The sequence below is a fragment of the Artemia franciscana genome, chromosome 5 (assembly GCF_032884065.1).
Source record: "Artemia franciscana chromosome 5, ASM3288406v1, whole genome shotgun sequence".
Taxonomy (NCBI): Eukaryota; Metazoa; Arthropoda; class Branchiopoda; order Anostraca; family Artemiidae; genus Artemia; species Artemia franciscana.
The window spans coordinates 58699765-58712889 of record NC_088867.1 but is presented as its reverse complement, the minus strand read 5'-3'; the positions used below and the strand labels follow the sequence as shown (position 1 = coordinate 58712889).

Below are 13125 nucleotides of genomic sequence, written 5' to 3'. Positions count from 1 at the left end.
AACAGTCAACTATGTATTTTAGGAAAAACGCTGAGATTTAATTTGCATGGAAAGGTAAAATCAAAAGCAACGGGACCAGTCAACTGTGTATTTTAAGAAAGACGCTGAGATTTAATTTGCATGGAATGGTAAAATCAACAGCAACTGGACCAGTCAACTATGTATTTTAAGAAAAACGCTGAGATTTAATTTGCATGTAACGGTAAAATCAACAGCAACTGGACCAGTCAACTATGTATTTTAAGAAAGACGCTGAAATTTAATTTGCATGGAACGGTAAAATCAAAAGCAACTGGACCAGTCAACTATGTATTTTAAGAAAGACGCTGAGATTTAATTTGCATGGAACGGTAAAATCAACAGCAACTGGACCAGTCAACTATGTATTTTAAGAAAAACGCTGAGATTTAATTTGCATGGAACGGTAAAATCAACAGCAACTGGACCAGTCAACTATGTATTTTAAGAAAGACGCTGAGATTTAATTTGCATGGAACGGTAAAATCAACAGCAACTGGACCAGTCAACTATGTATTTTAAGAAAAACGCTGAGATTTAATTTGCATGGAACGGTAAAATCAACAGCAACTGGACCAGTCAACTATGTGTTTTAAGAAAAACGCTGAGATTTAATTTGCATGGAACGGTTAAATCGACAGCGACTAAACCAGTCAACTATATAGTTTAAGAAAGACGCTGAGATTTAATTTGCATGGAACGGTAAAATCAACAGCAACTGGACCAGTCAACTATATATTTTAAGAAAAACGCTGAGATTTAATTTGCATGGAACGGTAAAATCAAAAGCAACTGGACCAGTCAACTGTGTATTTTAAGAAAGACGCTGAGATTTAATTTGCATGGAACGGTAAAATCAACAGCAACTGGACCAGTCAACTGTGTATTTTAAGAAAGACGCTGAGATTTAATTTGCATGGAACGGTAAAATCAACAGCAACTGGACCAGTCAACTATGCATTTTAAGAAAAACGCTGAGATTTAATTTGCATGTAACGGTAAAATCAACAGCAACTGGACCAGTCAACTATGTATTTTAAGAAAGACGCTGAGATTTAATTTGCATGGAACGGTAAAATCAACAGCAACTGGACCAGTCAACTATGTATTTTAAGAAAAACGCTGAGATTTAATTTGCATGGAACGGTAAAATCAACAGCAACTGGACCAGTCAACTATGTATTTTAAGAAAAACGCTGAGATTTAATTTGCATGGAACGGTTAAATCGACAGCGACTAAACCAGTCAACTATATATTTTAAGAAAGACGCTGAGATTTAATTTGCATGGAACGGTAAAATCAACAGCAACTGGACCAGTCAACTATGTATTTTAAGAAAAACGCTGAGATTTAATTTGCATGGAACGGTAAAATCAAAAGCAACTGGACCAGTCAACTGTGTATTTTAAGAAAGACGCTGAGATTTAATTTGCATGGAACGGTAAAATCAACAGCAACTGGACCAGTCAACTATATATTTTAAGAAAAACGCTGAGATTTAATTTTCATGTAACGGTAAAATCAACAGCAACTGGACCAGTCAACTATGTATTTTAAGAAAGACGCTGAGATTTAAATTGCATGGAACGGTAAAATCAACAGCGACTAGACCAGTCAACTATGTATTTTAAGAAAAACGCTGAGATTTAATTTGCATGGAACGGTAAAATCAACAGCAACTGGACCAGTCAACTATGTATTTTAAGAAAAACGCTGAGATTTAATTTGCAGGGAACGGTAAAATCAACAGCAACTGGACCAGTCAACTATGTATTTTGAGAAAAACGCTGAAATTTAATTTGCATGGAACGGTAAAATCAACAGCAACTGGACCCGTCAACTATATATTTTAAGAAAGACGCTGAGATTTAATTTACATGGAACGGTAAATCAACAGCAACTGGACCAGTCAACTATGTATTTTGAGAAAAACGCTGAAATTTAATTTGCATGGAACGGTAAAATCAACAGCAATTGGACCAGTCAACTATATATTTTAAGAAAGACGCTGAGATTTAATTTGCATGGAATGGTAAAATCAACAGCAACTGGAGCAGTCAACTATGTATTTTAAGAAAGACGCTGAGATTTAATTTGCATGGAACGGTAAAATCAACAGCGACTAGACCAGTTAACTATATATTTTAAGAAAGACGCTGAGATTTAATTTGCATGGAACGGTAAAATCAACAGCAACTGGACCAGTCAACTATGTATTTTAAGAAAAACACTGAGATTTAATTTGCATGGAACGGTAAAATCAACAGCAACTGGACCAGTCAACTATGTATTTTAAGAAAGACGCTGAGATTTAATTTGCATGGAACGGTAAAATCAACAGCAACTGGACCAGTCAAATATGTATTTTAAGAAAGAAGCTGAGATTTAATTTGCATGGAACGGTAAAATCAACAGCGACTAGACCAGTCAACTATATATTTTAAGAAAGACGCTGAGATTTAATTTGCATGGAACGGTAAAATCAACAGTAACTGGACCAGTCAACTATGTATTTTAAGAAAGACGCTGAGATTTAATTTGCATGGAACGGTAAAATCAACAGCGACTAGACCAGTCAACTCTACATTTTTTAAGAAAGACGCTGAGATTTAATTTGCAACTGGACCAGTAAACTATGTATTTTAAGAAAAACGCTGAGATTTAATTTTTATGGAACGGTAAAATCAACAGCAACTGGACCAGTCAACTATGTATGTTAAGAAAAACGCTGAGATTTAATTTGCATGTAACGGTAAAATCAACAGCAACTGGACCAGTCAACTATGTATTTTAAGAAAGACGCTGAGATTTAATTTGCATGGAACGGTAAAATCAACAGCGACTAGACCAGTCAACTATGTATTTTAAGAAAAACGCTGAGATTTAATTTGCATGAAACGGTAAAATCAACAGCAACTGGAACAGTCAACTATGTATTTTAGAAAGACGCTGAGATTTAATTTGCATGGAATGGTAAAATCAACAGCAACTGGACCAGTCAACTATGTATTTTAAGAAAAACGCTGAGATTTAATTTGCATGTAACGGTAAAATCAACAGCAACTGGACCAGTCAACTATGTATTTTAAGAAAGACGCTGAGATTTAATTTGCATGGAACGGTAAAATCAAAAGCAACTGGACCAGTCAACTGTGTATTTTAAGAAAGACGCTGAGATTTAATTTGCATGGAACGGTAAAATCAACAGCAACTGGACCAGTCAACTATGTATTTTAAGAAAAACGCTGAGATTTAATTTGCATGTAACGGTAAAATCAACAGCAACTGGACCAGTCAACTATGTATTTTAAGAAAGACGCTGAGATTTAATTTGCATGGAACGGTAAAATCAACAGCATCTGGACCAGTCAACTATGTATTTTAAGAAAAACGCTGAGATTTAATTTGCATGGAACGGTAAAATCAACAGCAACTGGACTAGTCAACTATGTGTTTTAAGAAAAACGCTGATATTTAATTTGCATGGAACGGTTAAATCGACAGCGACTAAACCAGTCAACTATATATTTTAAGAAAGACGCTGAGATTTAATTTGCATGGAACGGTAAAATCAACAGCAACTGGACCAGTCAACTATATATTTTAAGAAAAACGCTGAGATTTAATTTGCATGGAACGGTAAAATCAAAAGCAACTGGACCAGTCAACTGTGTATTTTAAGAAAGACGCTGAGATTTAATTTGCATGGAACGGTAAAATCAACAGCAACTGGACCAGTCAACTATATATTTTAAGAAAAACGCTGAGATTTAATTTTCATGTAACGGTAAAATCAACAGCAACTGGACCAGTCAACTATGTATTTTAAGAAAGACGCTGAGATTTAAATTGCATGGAACGGTAAAATCAACAGCGACTAGACCAGTCAACTATGTATTTTAAGAAAAACGCTGAGATTTAATTTGCATGGAACGGTAAAATCAACAGCAACTGGACCAGTCAACTATGTATTTTAAGAAAAACGCTGATATTTAATTTGCATGGAACGGTAAAATCAACAGCAACTGGACCAGTCAACTATGTATTTTGAGAAAAACGCTGAAATTTAATTTGCATGGAACGGTAAAATCAACAGCAACTGGACCCGTCAACTATATATTTTAAGAAAGACGCTGAGATTTAATTTGCATGGAACGGTAAATCAACAGCAACTGGACCAGTCAACTATGTATTTTGAGAAAAACGCTGAAATTTAATTTGCATGGAACGGTAAAATCAACAGCAACTGGACCAGTCAACTATATATTTTAAGAAAGACGCTGAGATTTAATTTGCATGGAATGGTAAAATCAACAGCAACTGGACCAGTCAAATATGTATTTTAAGAAAGAAGCTGAGATTTAATTCGCATGGAACGGTAAAATCAACAGCGACTAGACCAGTCAACTATATATTTTAAGAAAGACGCTGAGATTTAATTTGCATGGAATGGTAAAATCAACAGTAACTGGACCAGTCAACTATGTATTTTAAGAAAGACGCTGAGATTTAATTTGCATGGAACGGTAAAATCAACAGCGACTAGACCAGTCAACTCTACATTTTTTAAGAAAGACGCTGAGATTTAATTTGCAACTGGACCAGTAAACTATGTATTTTAAGAAAAACGCTGAGATTTAATTTTTATGGAACGGTAAAATCAACAGCAACTGGACCAGTCAACTATGTATGTTAAGAAAAACGCTGAGATTTAATTTGCATGTAACGGTAAAATCAACAGCAACTGGACCAGTCAACTATGTATTTTAAGAAAGACGCTGAGATTTAATTTGCATGGAACGGTAAAATCAACAGCGACTAGACCAGTCAACTATGTATTTTAAGAAAAACGCTGAGATTTAATTTGCATGAAACGGTAAAATCAACAGCAACTGGAACAGTCAACTATGTATTTTAGAAAGACGCTGAGATTTAATTTGCATGGAATGGTAAAATCAACAGCAACTGGACCAGTCAACTATGTATTTTAAGAAAAACGCTGAGATTTAATTTGCATGTAACGGTAAAATCAACAGCAACTGGACCAGTCAACTATGTATTTTAAGAAAGACGCTGAGATTTAATTTGCATGGAACGGTAAAATCAAAAGCAACTGGACCAGTCAACTGTGTATTTTAAGAAAGACGCTGAGATTTAATTTGCATGGAACGGTAAAATCAACAGCAACTGGACCAGTCAACTATGTATTTTAAGAAAAACACTGAGATTTAATTTGCATGAAACGGTAAATTCAACAGCAACTGGACCAGTCAACTATGTATTTTAAGAAAGACGCTGAGATTTAATTTGCATGGAACGGTAAAATCAACAGCATCTGGACCAGTCAACTATGTATTTTAAGAAAAACGCTGAGATTTAATTTGCATGGAACGGTAAAATCAACAGCAACTGGACCAGTCAACTATGTGTTTTAAGAAAAACGCTGAGATTTAATTTGCATGGAACGGTTAAATCGACAGCGACTAAACCAGTCAACTATATATTTTAAGAAAGACGCTGAGATTTAATTTGCATGGAACGGTAAAATCAACAGCAACTGGACCAGTCAACTATATATTTTAAGAAAAACGCTGAGATTTAATTTGCATGGAACGGTAAAATCAAAAGCAACTGGACCAGTCAACTGTGTATTTTAAGAAAGACGCTGAGATTTAATTTGCATGGAACGGTAAAATCAACAGCAACTGGACCAGTCAACTATATATTTTAAGAAAAACGCTGAGATTTAATTTTCATGTAACGGTAAAATCAACAGCAACTGGACCAGTCAACTATGTATTTTAAGAAAGACGCTGAGATTTAATTTGCATGGAACGGTAAAATCAACAGCGACTAGACCAGTCAACTATGTATTTTAAGAAAAACGCTGAGATTTAATTTGCATGGAACGGTAAAATCAACAGCAACTGGACCAGTCAACTATGTATTTTAAGAAAAACGCTGATATTTAATTTGCATGGAACGGTAAAATCAACAGCAACTGGACCAGTCAACTATGTATTTTGAGAAAAACGCTGAAATTTAATTTGCATGGAACGGTAAAATCAACAGCAACTGGACCCGTCAACTATATATTTTAAGAAAGACGCTGAGATTTAATTTCCATGGAACGGTAAATCAACAGAAACTGGACCAGTCAACTATGTATTTTAAGAAAAACGCTGAAATTTAATTTGCATGGAACGGTAAAATCAACAGCAACTGGACCAGTCAACTATATATTTGAAGAAAGACGCTGAGATTTAATTTGCATGGAACGGTAAAATCAACAGCAACTGGAGCAGTCAACTATGTATTTTAAGAAAGACGCTGAGATTTAATTTGCATGGAACGGTAAAATCAACTGCGACTAGACCAGTTAACTATATATTTTAAGAAAGACGCTGAGATTTAATTTGCATGAAACGGTAAAATCAACAGCAACTGGACCAGTCAACTATGTATTTTAAGAAAAACACTGAGATTTAATTTGCATGGAACGGTAAAATCAACAGCAACTGGACCAGTCAACTATGTATTTTAAGAAAGACGCTGAGATTTAATTTGCATGGAACGGTAAAATCAACAGCAACTGGACCAGTCAAATATGTATTTTAAGAAAGACGCTGAGATTTAATTTGCATGGAACGGTAAAATCAACAGCGACTAGACCAGTCAACTATATATTTTAAGAAAGACGCTGAGATTTAATTTGCATGGAACGGTAAAATCAACAGTAACTGGACCAGTCAACTATGTATTTTAAGAAAAACGCTGAGATTTAATTTGCATGGAACGGTAAAATCAACAGCGACTAGACCAGTCAACTCTGCATTTTTTAAGAAAGACGCTGAGATTTAATTTGCAACTGGACCAGTAAACTATGTATTTTAAGAAAAACGCTGAGATTTAATTTTTATGGAACGGTAAAATCAACAGCAACAGGACCAGTCAACTATATATTTTAAGAAAGACGCTGAGATTTAATTTGCATGGAACTTTAATAAAATTTAAAAAATACTTTAATACTTTAAAAAAAGTATTAAAATACTTTTAATACTTTAAAAAAAGCTTCCTATTGTTCTAATTAAACAACCCTTGTGTTTCAGGAGTTGTTCATAAAGAATTAGGAAAATATTCAAATTTTAGCGTAAAGAGCGAGGTGTTGAGGAGGGGACAATCCCCTTCATATACGCAATAATTTCCCTATGTCTTAAGTTTAATGTTGCACCTTTCTTTTAGTTGAAAAAACAACTGTTTTTTTTTATTTAATTTCTGATCGGTTTTAATTGATGACAAGAAATATAGCCCCTCCTCCACGGAGGAATTCCCCTCTCCAAGGAAATATCTTCTAGACGATTCAATCCTGGCAAAAATTTACCCCGGATAATTACACTTAACATCTCCACGCGTGGAATTGAGACGTAAAAGAGAAAGTAAGACATAAAAAAAAGTTGTATAGGAATTCTTAGGAATTTCCCACTGCAAGTTTACCTCCTGGAAACTTCCCTCCCCATGGAAAATGTCCCCTGTTGAAAAACCCCCGCAGGCAATTCGCCCCCCCCTGAAAAATCTCTCACTTCACATTAAAAAATACTATGCGTAAACAATTGGCAAATTTTATGAATTAAAGAACTTCCCCCTCGGGCTGTGTCATGTGTCGGTCATGTTATATACAAAGGCATAGTTATTGGGCCAACTACGATTAGCAAAATGGCTATCTCAAAATTTTGACCGGAAAACTTTGGGAAATAAAGTGGTCGGGGAGGGGGCCAGGTTGCCCTCCAATCTTTTTGGTCACTTAAGAAGGGCACTAGAACTTGAATTTCCATTTGAATGAGCCTTCTCACGATATTCTAGGACCACTGGATTGATGCGATCATCCCTGGCAAAAAAAAAAAATAAATAAGAATATAGAATGAAAAAAAAACACGAATCAGTGATCATTCTTCTGGCAAAAAAGAATTAAAAATTCCACATGTTTGCAATTAGGAGCTTGCAACCTCTACAGTAAGGTTTTCTGATACGCTAGATCTGATTGTGTGATTTTCATTAAGATTCTATAGCTTTTAGGGGTTGTTTCCCCCTTTTTTCTGAAAATCAGCAAATTTTCTCAGACTCGTAGCCTTTAATCGGCAAGACTAAACTTAATGAAACTTATATATTTGAAATCGCGTAATAACCCAATTCTTTTGATATATTAAATAAAAAAAGTTTTTTAATTGCAAGTAAGGAGCAACATTAAAACTTAAAACGAATAGAAATTATTCCGTGTATGAAAGGGGTTGTTCCCTCCTAAACTCCTCGTTCTTTACGCTAAAGTTTGACTCTTTCTCACAACTCTATTTTTTAAAACAATAAAAAACTTAAGCGTAAAGAGCGAGACGTTGAGGAAGGGACAACCCCTTTCATATATGGAATAATTTCTGTTCGTTTTAATTTTTAATGTTGGTCCCGTGCTTGCCCATGATTCGTAAGATAATTCAGTTTTAAGAAAGAATTTAATAAACAAATTTAATAAACAAATTCATCTAAATCTAATAGATTGCCTCCTGTTTGTGATGATCAAGTAGGTAGTTTCTGGGTGTAAAATATTAATGCGTGTTTTTTTAAGAAAACATCTAAGTTGCCATTAAATTTGAAGGGAGTAAGAGGAGGGGCGAAGGTTTTTACATTGCCATTCAAGTTGCTTTAAATTCCTTCATCGACATAGCTGATTTGATTTTATTTTACTCGTTCTCTCAAATGTAATTATTATTTTTCACCCTATCAGTACAAACAGATATTTCAGATCTAACTTACCGAATACAATACTATGGGCTAAATGAAATTTCTTTTTGAATTTTAATTTATGTGCATGAGCATTTCAGTTTATACGCATAGGATAGCCTCCAAGATACAAAACCATACAGGAAACATTCATGTGCACAAACATTTGAATAATTCATTTTGAAAAAGCTTTATGGTTAATAAAAAAAAGAAAGGGCTTGTACAAGAATTATCTGAGTGACTGATCATCAAATAGTCCGTGGTAACAAACTGTAAGTAAGGAGCAACCCGGCTCAATAGTAACCAAAACTCTAAAAAACGGAATTTTAATACCAATAGATATATCAAAAGAATCGCCTTATTATGCTGATTTCAAATATATAAGTTCCGTAACCATCGTGCAAAAGTATAAACGTCACAAATGACAGAACATACTGAAAGTGGTATTTCTTGAGAATCAGAATCTTAATAAAACACTGGATGGCGACTGTCTGCCTTACTTTAGGAATATTACCGCGGCAATGCACTTCCAAACATTTAAAACTTGTGTCACCAAGTTTTAAAAGCATAACCGTCATAAACTGCAGAAAATGGTGAACATAGCATCTCTTGACAATCAAAATCTTAGTAAAAGATTAGATGGTAACTAGCTAAATGTCTTTTGCAAGCGGAACATGGTGGTGCACTTGCTAACATTTAAAACTTACATCACCATGTTTTAACAGTATAACCGTCATAAACTGCAGAAAATGGTGAACATAGCATCTCTTGACAATCAAAATCTTAGTAAAAGATTAGATGGTAACTAGCTAAATGTCTTTTGCAAGCGGAACATGGTGGTGCACTTACTAACATTTAAAACTTACATCACCATGTTTTAACAGTATAACCGTCATAAACTGCAGAAAATGGTGAACATAGCATCTCTTGACAATCAAAATCTTAGTAAAAGATTAGATGGTAACTAGCTGAATGTCTTTTGCAAGCGAAACATGGTGGTGCACTTGCTAACATTTAAAACTTACATCACCATGTTTTAACAGTATAACCGTCATAAACTGCAGAAAATGGTGAACATAGCATCTCTTGACAATCAAAATCTTAGTAAAAGATTAGATGGTAACTAGCTAAATGTCTTTTGCAAGCGGAACATGGTGGTGCACTTACTAACATTTAAAACTTACATCACCATGTTTTAACAGTATAACCGTCATAAACTGCAGAAAATGGTGAACATAGCATCTCTTGACAATCAAAATCTTAGTAAAAGATTAGATGGTAACTAGCTAAATGTCTTTTGCAAGCGAAACATGGTGGTGCACTTGCTAACATTTAAAACTTACATCACCATGTTTTAACAGTATAACCGTCATAAACTGCAGAAAATGGTGAACATAGCATCTCTTGACAATCAAAATCTTAGTAAAAGATTAGATGGTAACTAGCTAAATGTCTTTTGCAAGCGGAACATGGTGGTGCACTTCCAAACATTTAAAACTTGCGTCACCAAGTTTTAAAAGCATAACCGTCATAAACTGCAGAAAATGGTGAACATAGCATCTCTTGAAAAATCAAAATCTTAGTAAAAGATTAGATGGTAACTAGCTAAATGTCTTTTGCAAGCGGAACATGGTGGTGCACTTGCTAACATTTAAAACTTACATCACCATGTTTTAACAGTATAACCGTCATAAACTGCAGAAAATGGTGAACATAGCATCTCTTGACAATCAAAATCTTAGTAAAAGATTAGATGGTAACTAGCTAAATGTCTTTTGCAAGCGGAACATGGTGGTGCACTTCCAAACATTTAAAACTTGCGTCACCAAGTTTTAAAAGCATAACCGTCATAAACTGCAGAAAATGGTGAACATAGCATCTCTTGAAAAATCAAAATCTTAGTAAAAGATTAGATGGTAACTAGCTAAATGTCTTTTGCAAGCGGAACATGGTGGTGCACTTGCTAACATTTAAAACTTACATCACCATGTTTTAACAGTATAACCGTCATAAACTGCAGAAAATGGTGAACATAGCATCTCTTGACAATCAAAATCTTAGTAAAAGATTAGATGGTAACTAGCTAAATGTCTTTTGCAAGCGGAACATGGTGGTGCACTTCCAAACATTTAAAACTTGCGTCACCAAGTTTTAAAAGCATAACCGTCATAAACTGCAGAAAATGGTGAACATAGCATCTCTTGAAAATCAAAATCATGGTAAAAGATTAGATGGTAACTAGCTAAATGTCTTTTGCAAGCGGAACATGGTGGTGCACTTACTAACATTTAAAACTTACATCACCATGTTTTAACAGTATAACCGTCATAAACTGCAGAAAATGGTGAACATAGCATCTCTTGACAATCAAAATCTTAGTAAAAGATTAGATGGTAACTAGCTAAATGTCTTTTGCAAGCGGAACATGGTGGTGCACTTACTAACATTTAAAACTTACATCACCATGTTTTAACAGTATAACCGTCATAAACTGCAGAAAATGGTGAACATAGCATCTCTTGACAATCAAAATCTTAGTAAAAGATTAGATGGTAACTAGCTAAATGTCTTTTGCAAGCGGAACATGGTGGTGCCCTTCCAAACATTTAAAACTTGCGTCACCAAGTTTTAAAAGCATAACCGTCATAAACTGCAGAAAATGGTGAACATAGCATCGCTTGAAAATCAAAATCTTAGTAAAAGATTAGATGGTAACTAGCTAAATGTCTTTTGCAAGCGGAACATGGTGGTGCACTTCCAAACATTTAAAACTTGCGTCACCAAGTTTTAAAAGCATAACCGTCATAAACTGCAGAAAATGGTGAACATAGCATCTCTTGAAAATCAAAATCTTAGTAAAAGATTAGATGGTAACTAGCTAAATGTCTTTTGCAAGCGGAACATGGTGGTGCACTTACTAACATTTAAAACTTACATCACCATGTTTTAACAGCATAACCGTCATAAACTGCAGAAAATGGTGAACATAGCATCTCTTGAAAATCAAAATCTTAGTAAAAGATTAGATGGTAACTAGCTAAATGTCTTTTGCAAGCGGAACATGGTGGTGCACTTACTAACATTTAAAACTTACATCACCATGTTTTAACAGTATAACCGTCATAAACTGCAGAAAATGGTGAACATAGCATCTCTTGACAATCAAAATCTTAGTAAAAGATTAGATGGTAACTAGCTAAATGTCTTTTGCAAGCGGAACATGGTGGTGCACTTACTAACATTTAAAACTTACATCACCATGTTTTAACAGTATAACCGTCATAAACTGCAGAAAATGGTGAACATAGCATCTCTTGACAATCAAAATCTTAGTAAAAGATTAGATGGTAACTATCTAAATGTCTTTTGCAAGCGGAACATGGTGGTGCACTTACAAACATTTACGAAACTATGCTTTTCAGTTTCTTCTTTTTGGCTCATCACTTTGTCTTTTACGTTACCAGAATCGAAATTTACCATTCTTCATGTTATTTTTTTAGCACAAATTGGAGAATCAAGCGAAAAGAAAATGCACCTTAGCTTTGCATTAGGGGCCTTATTTGCAATGAGGAAGGGGGAACAACTACCCTACCCCCAAACCCCGGTTTGTCCCACCAGCTGAAATTCAGTTTTTTCAACTATCTTGCCAGAACTAAGATAAGCCAACATAATTCAAGCATCTAGAGAAATAGGTCAGTTTTCTCTTACATATCCTTGTCTTTATGGTGCTATATGGCTCACTTTTCAGTATTAACTGTCATTTTCACTTGAAATGGGTAAATTGGCTCAAACTTTGTCCCCTTCCCTCAGGATGTTGACAAATGTACGCCACTGCTTTGAATCAGTATGTACAAATCCTTCTATATCCATTTGATTGAGTAAAAAGTATTAAAATAACCATTTGTACCTGTCTTTCAGCTTCAGTATAATGTCCAGCTAAGCAGATAGAGGCAGCCGCAAACAGAGCGTTGCCCGTCACTGCGGCAATATCATCTTGAACTTGTTTTGCTTTTGACTCCCATTTTCCTCTTTCCCCTTGAATACCATCTGTAAGACAAATAAAATATTTACCTTCAAATTGCTAAAATTTAAATGTTGAAATCAGATGTGGATTGGCTTCTAGTGGTAAAAAAGTATCCATATAGAAGTAAATACATATAGATATATAAATATCTATATGTATAAACATAAATAAATTCATATAGATATAGAAATATATATAGATACATACAGAAGTATACATATAGATGTAAAGAAGTATCCATATAGAAACTATAAGATAGAATTAGAAATAAATCCAAAGAAATATTTATTCTGAAGTGGCAGCTTAATATGAT

At 34.6% G+C, this 13125-nt stretch overlaps 1 protein-coding gene across 1 annotated transcript in view; it reads right to left on the bottom strand.

The window, feature by feature from the left end:
- The window catches only part of LOC136027648 (dynein axonemal heavy chain 3-like), a gene marked incomplete at its 5' end in the record, with an annotated part of 137231 nt that overhangs the window by 48422 nt on the left and 75684 nt on the right, over positions 1-13125 (bottom strand). Inside the window, 1 exon segment of the mRNA XM_065705075.1 lies at positions 12696-12835. Coding sequence (XP_065561147.1) covers positions 12696-12835 — 140 coding nt within the window.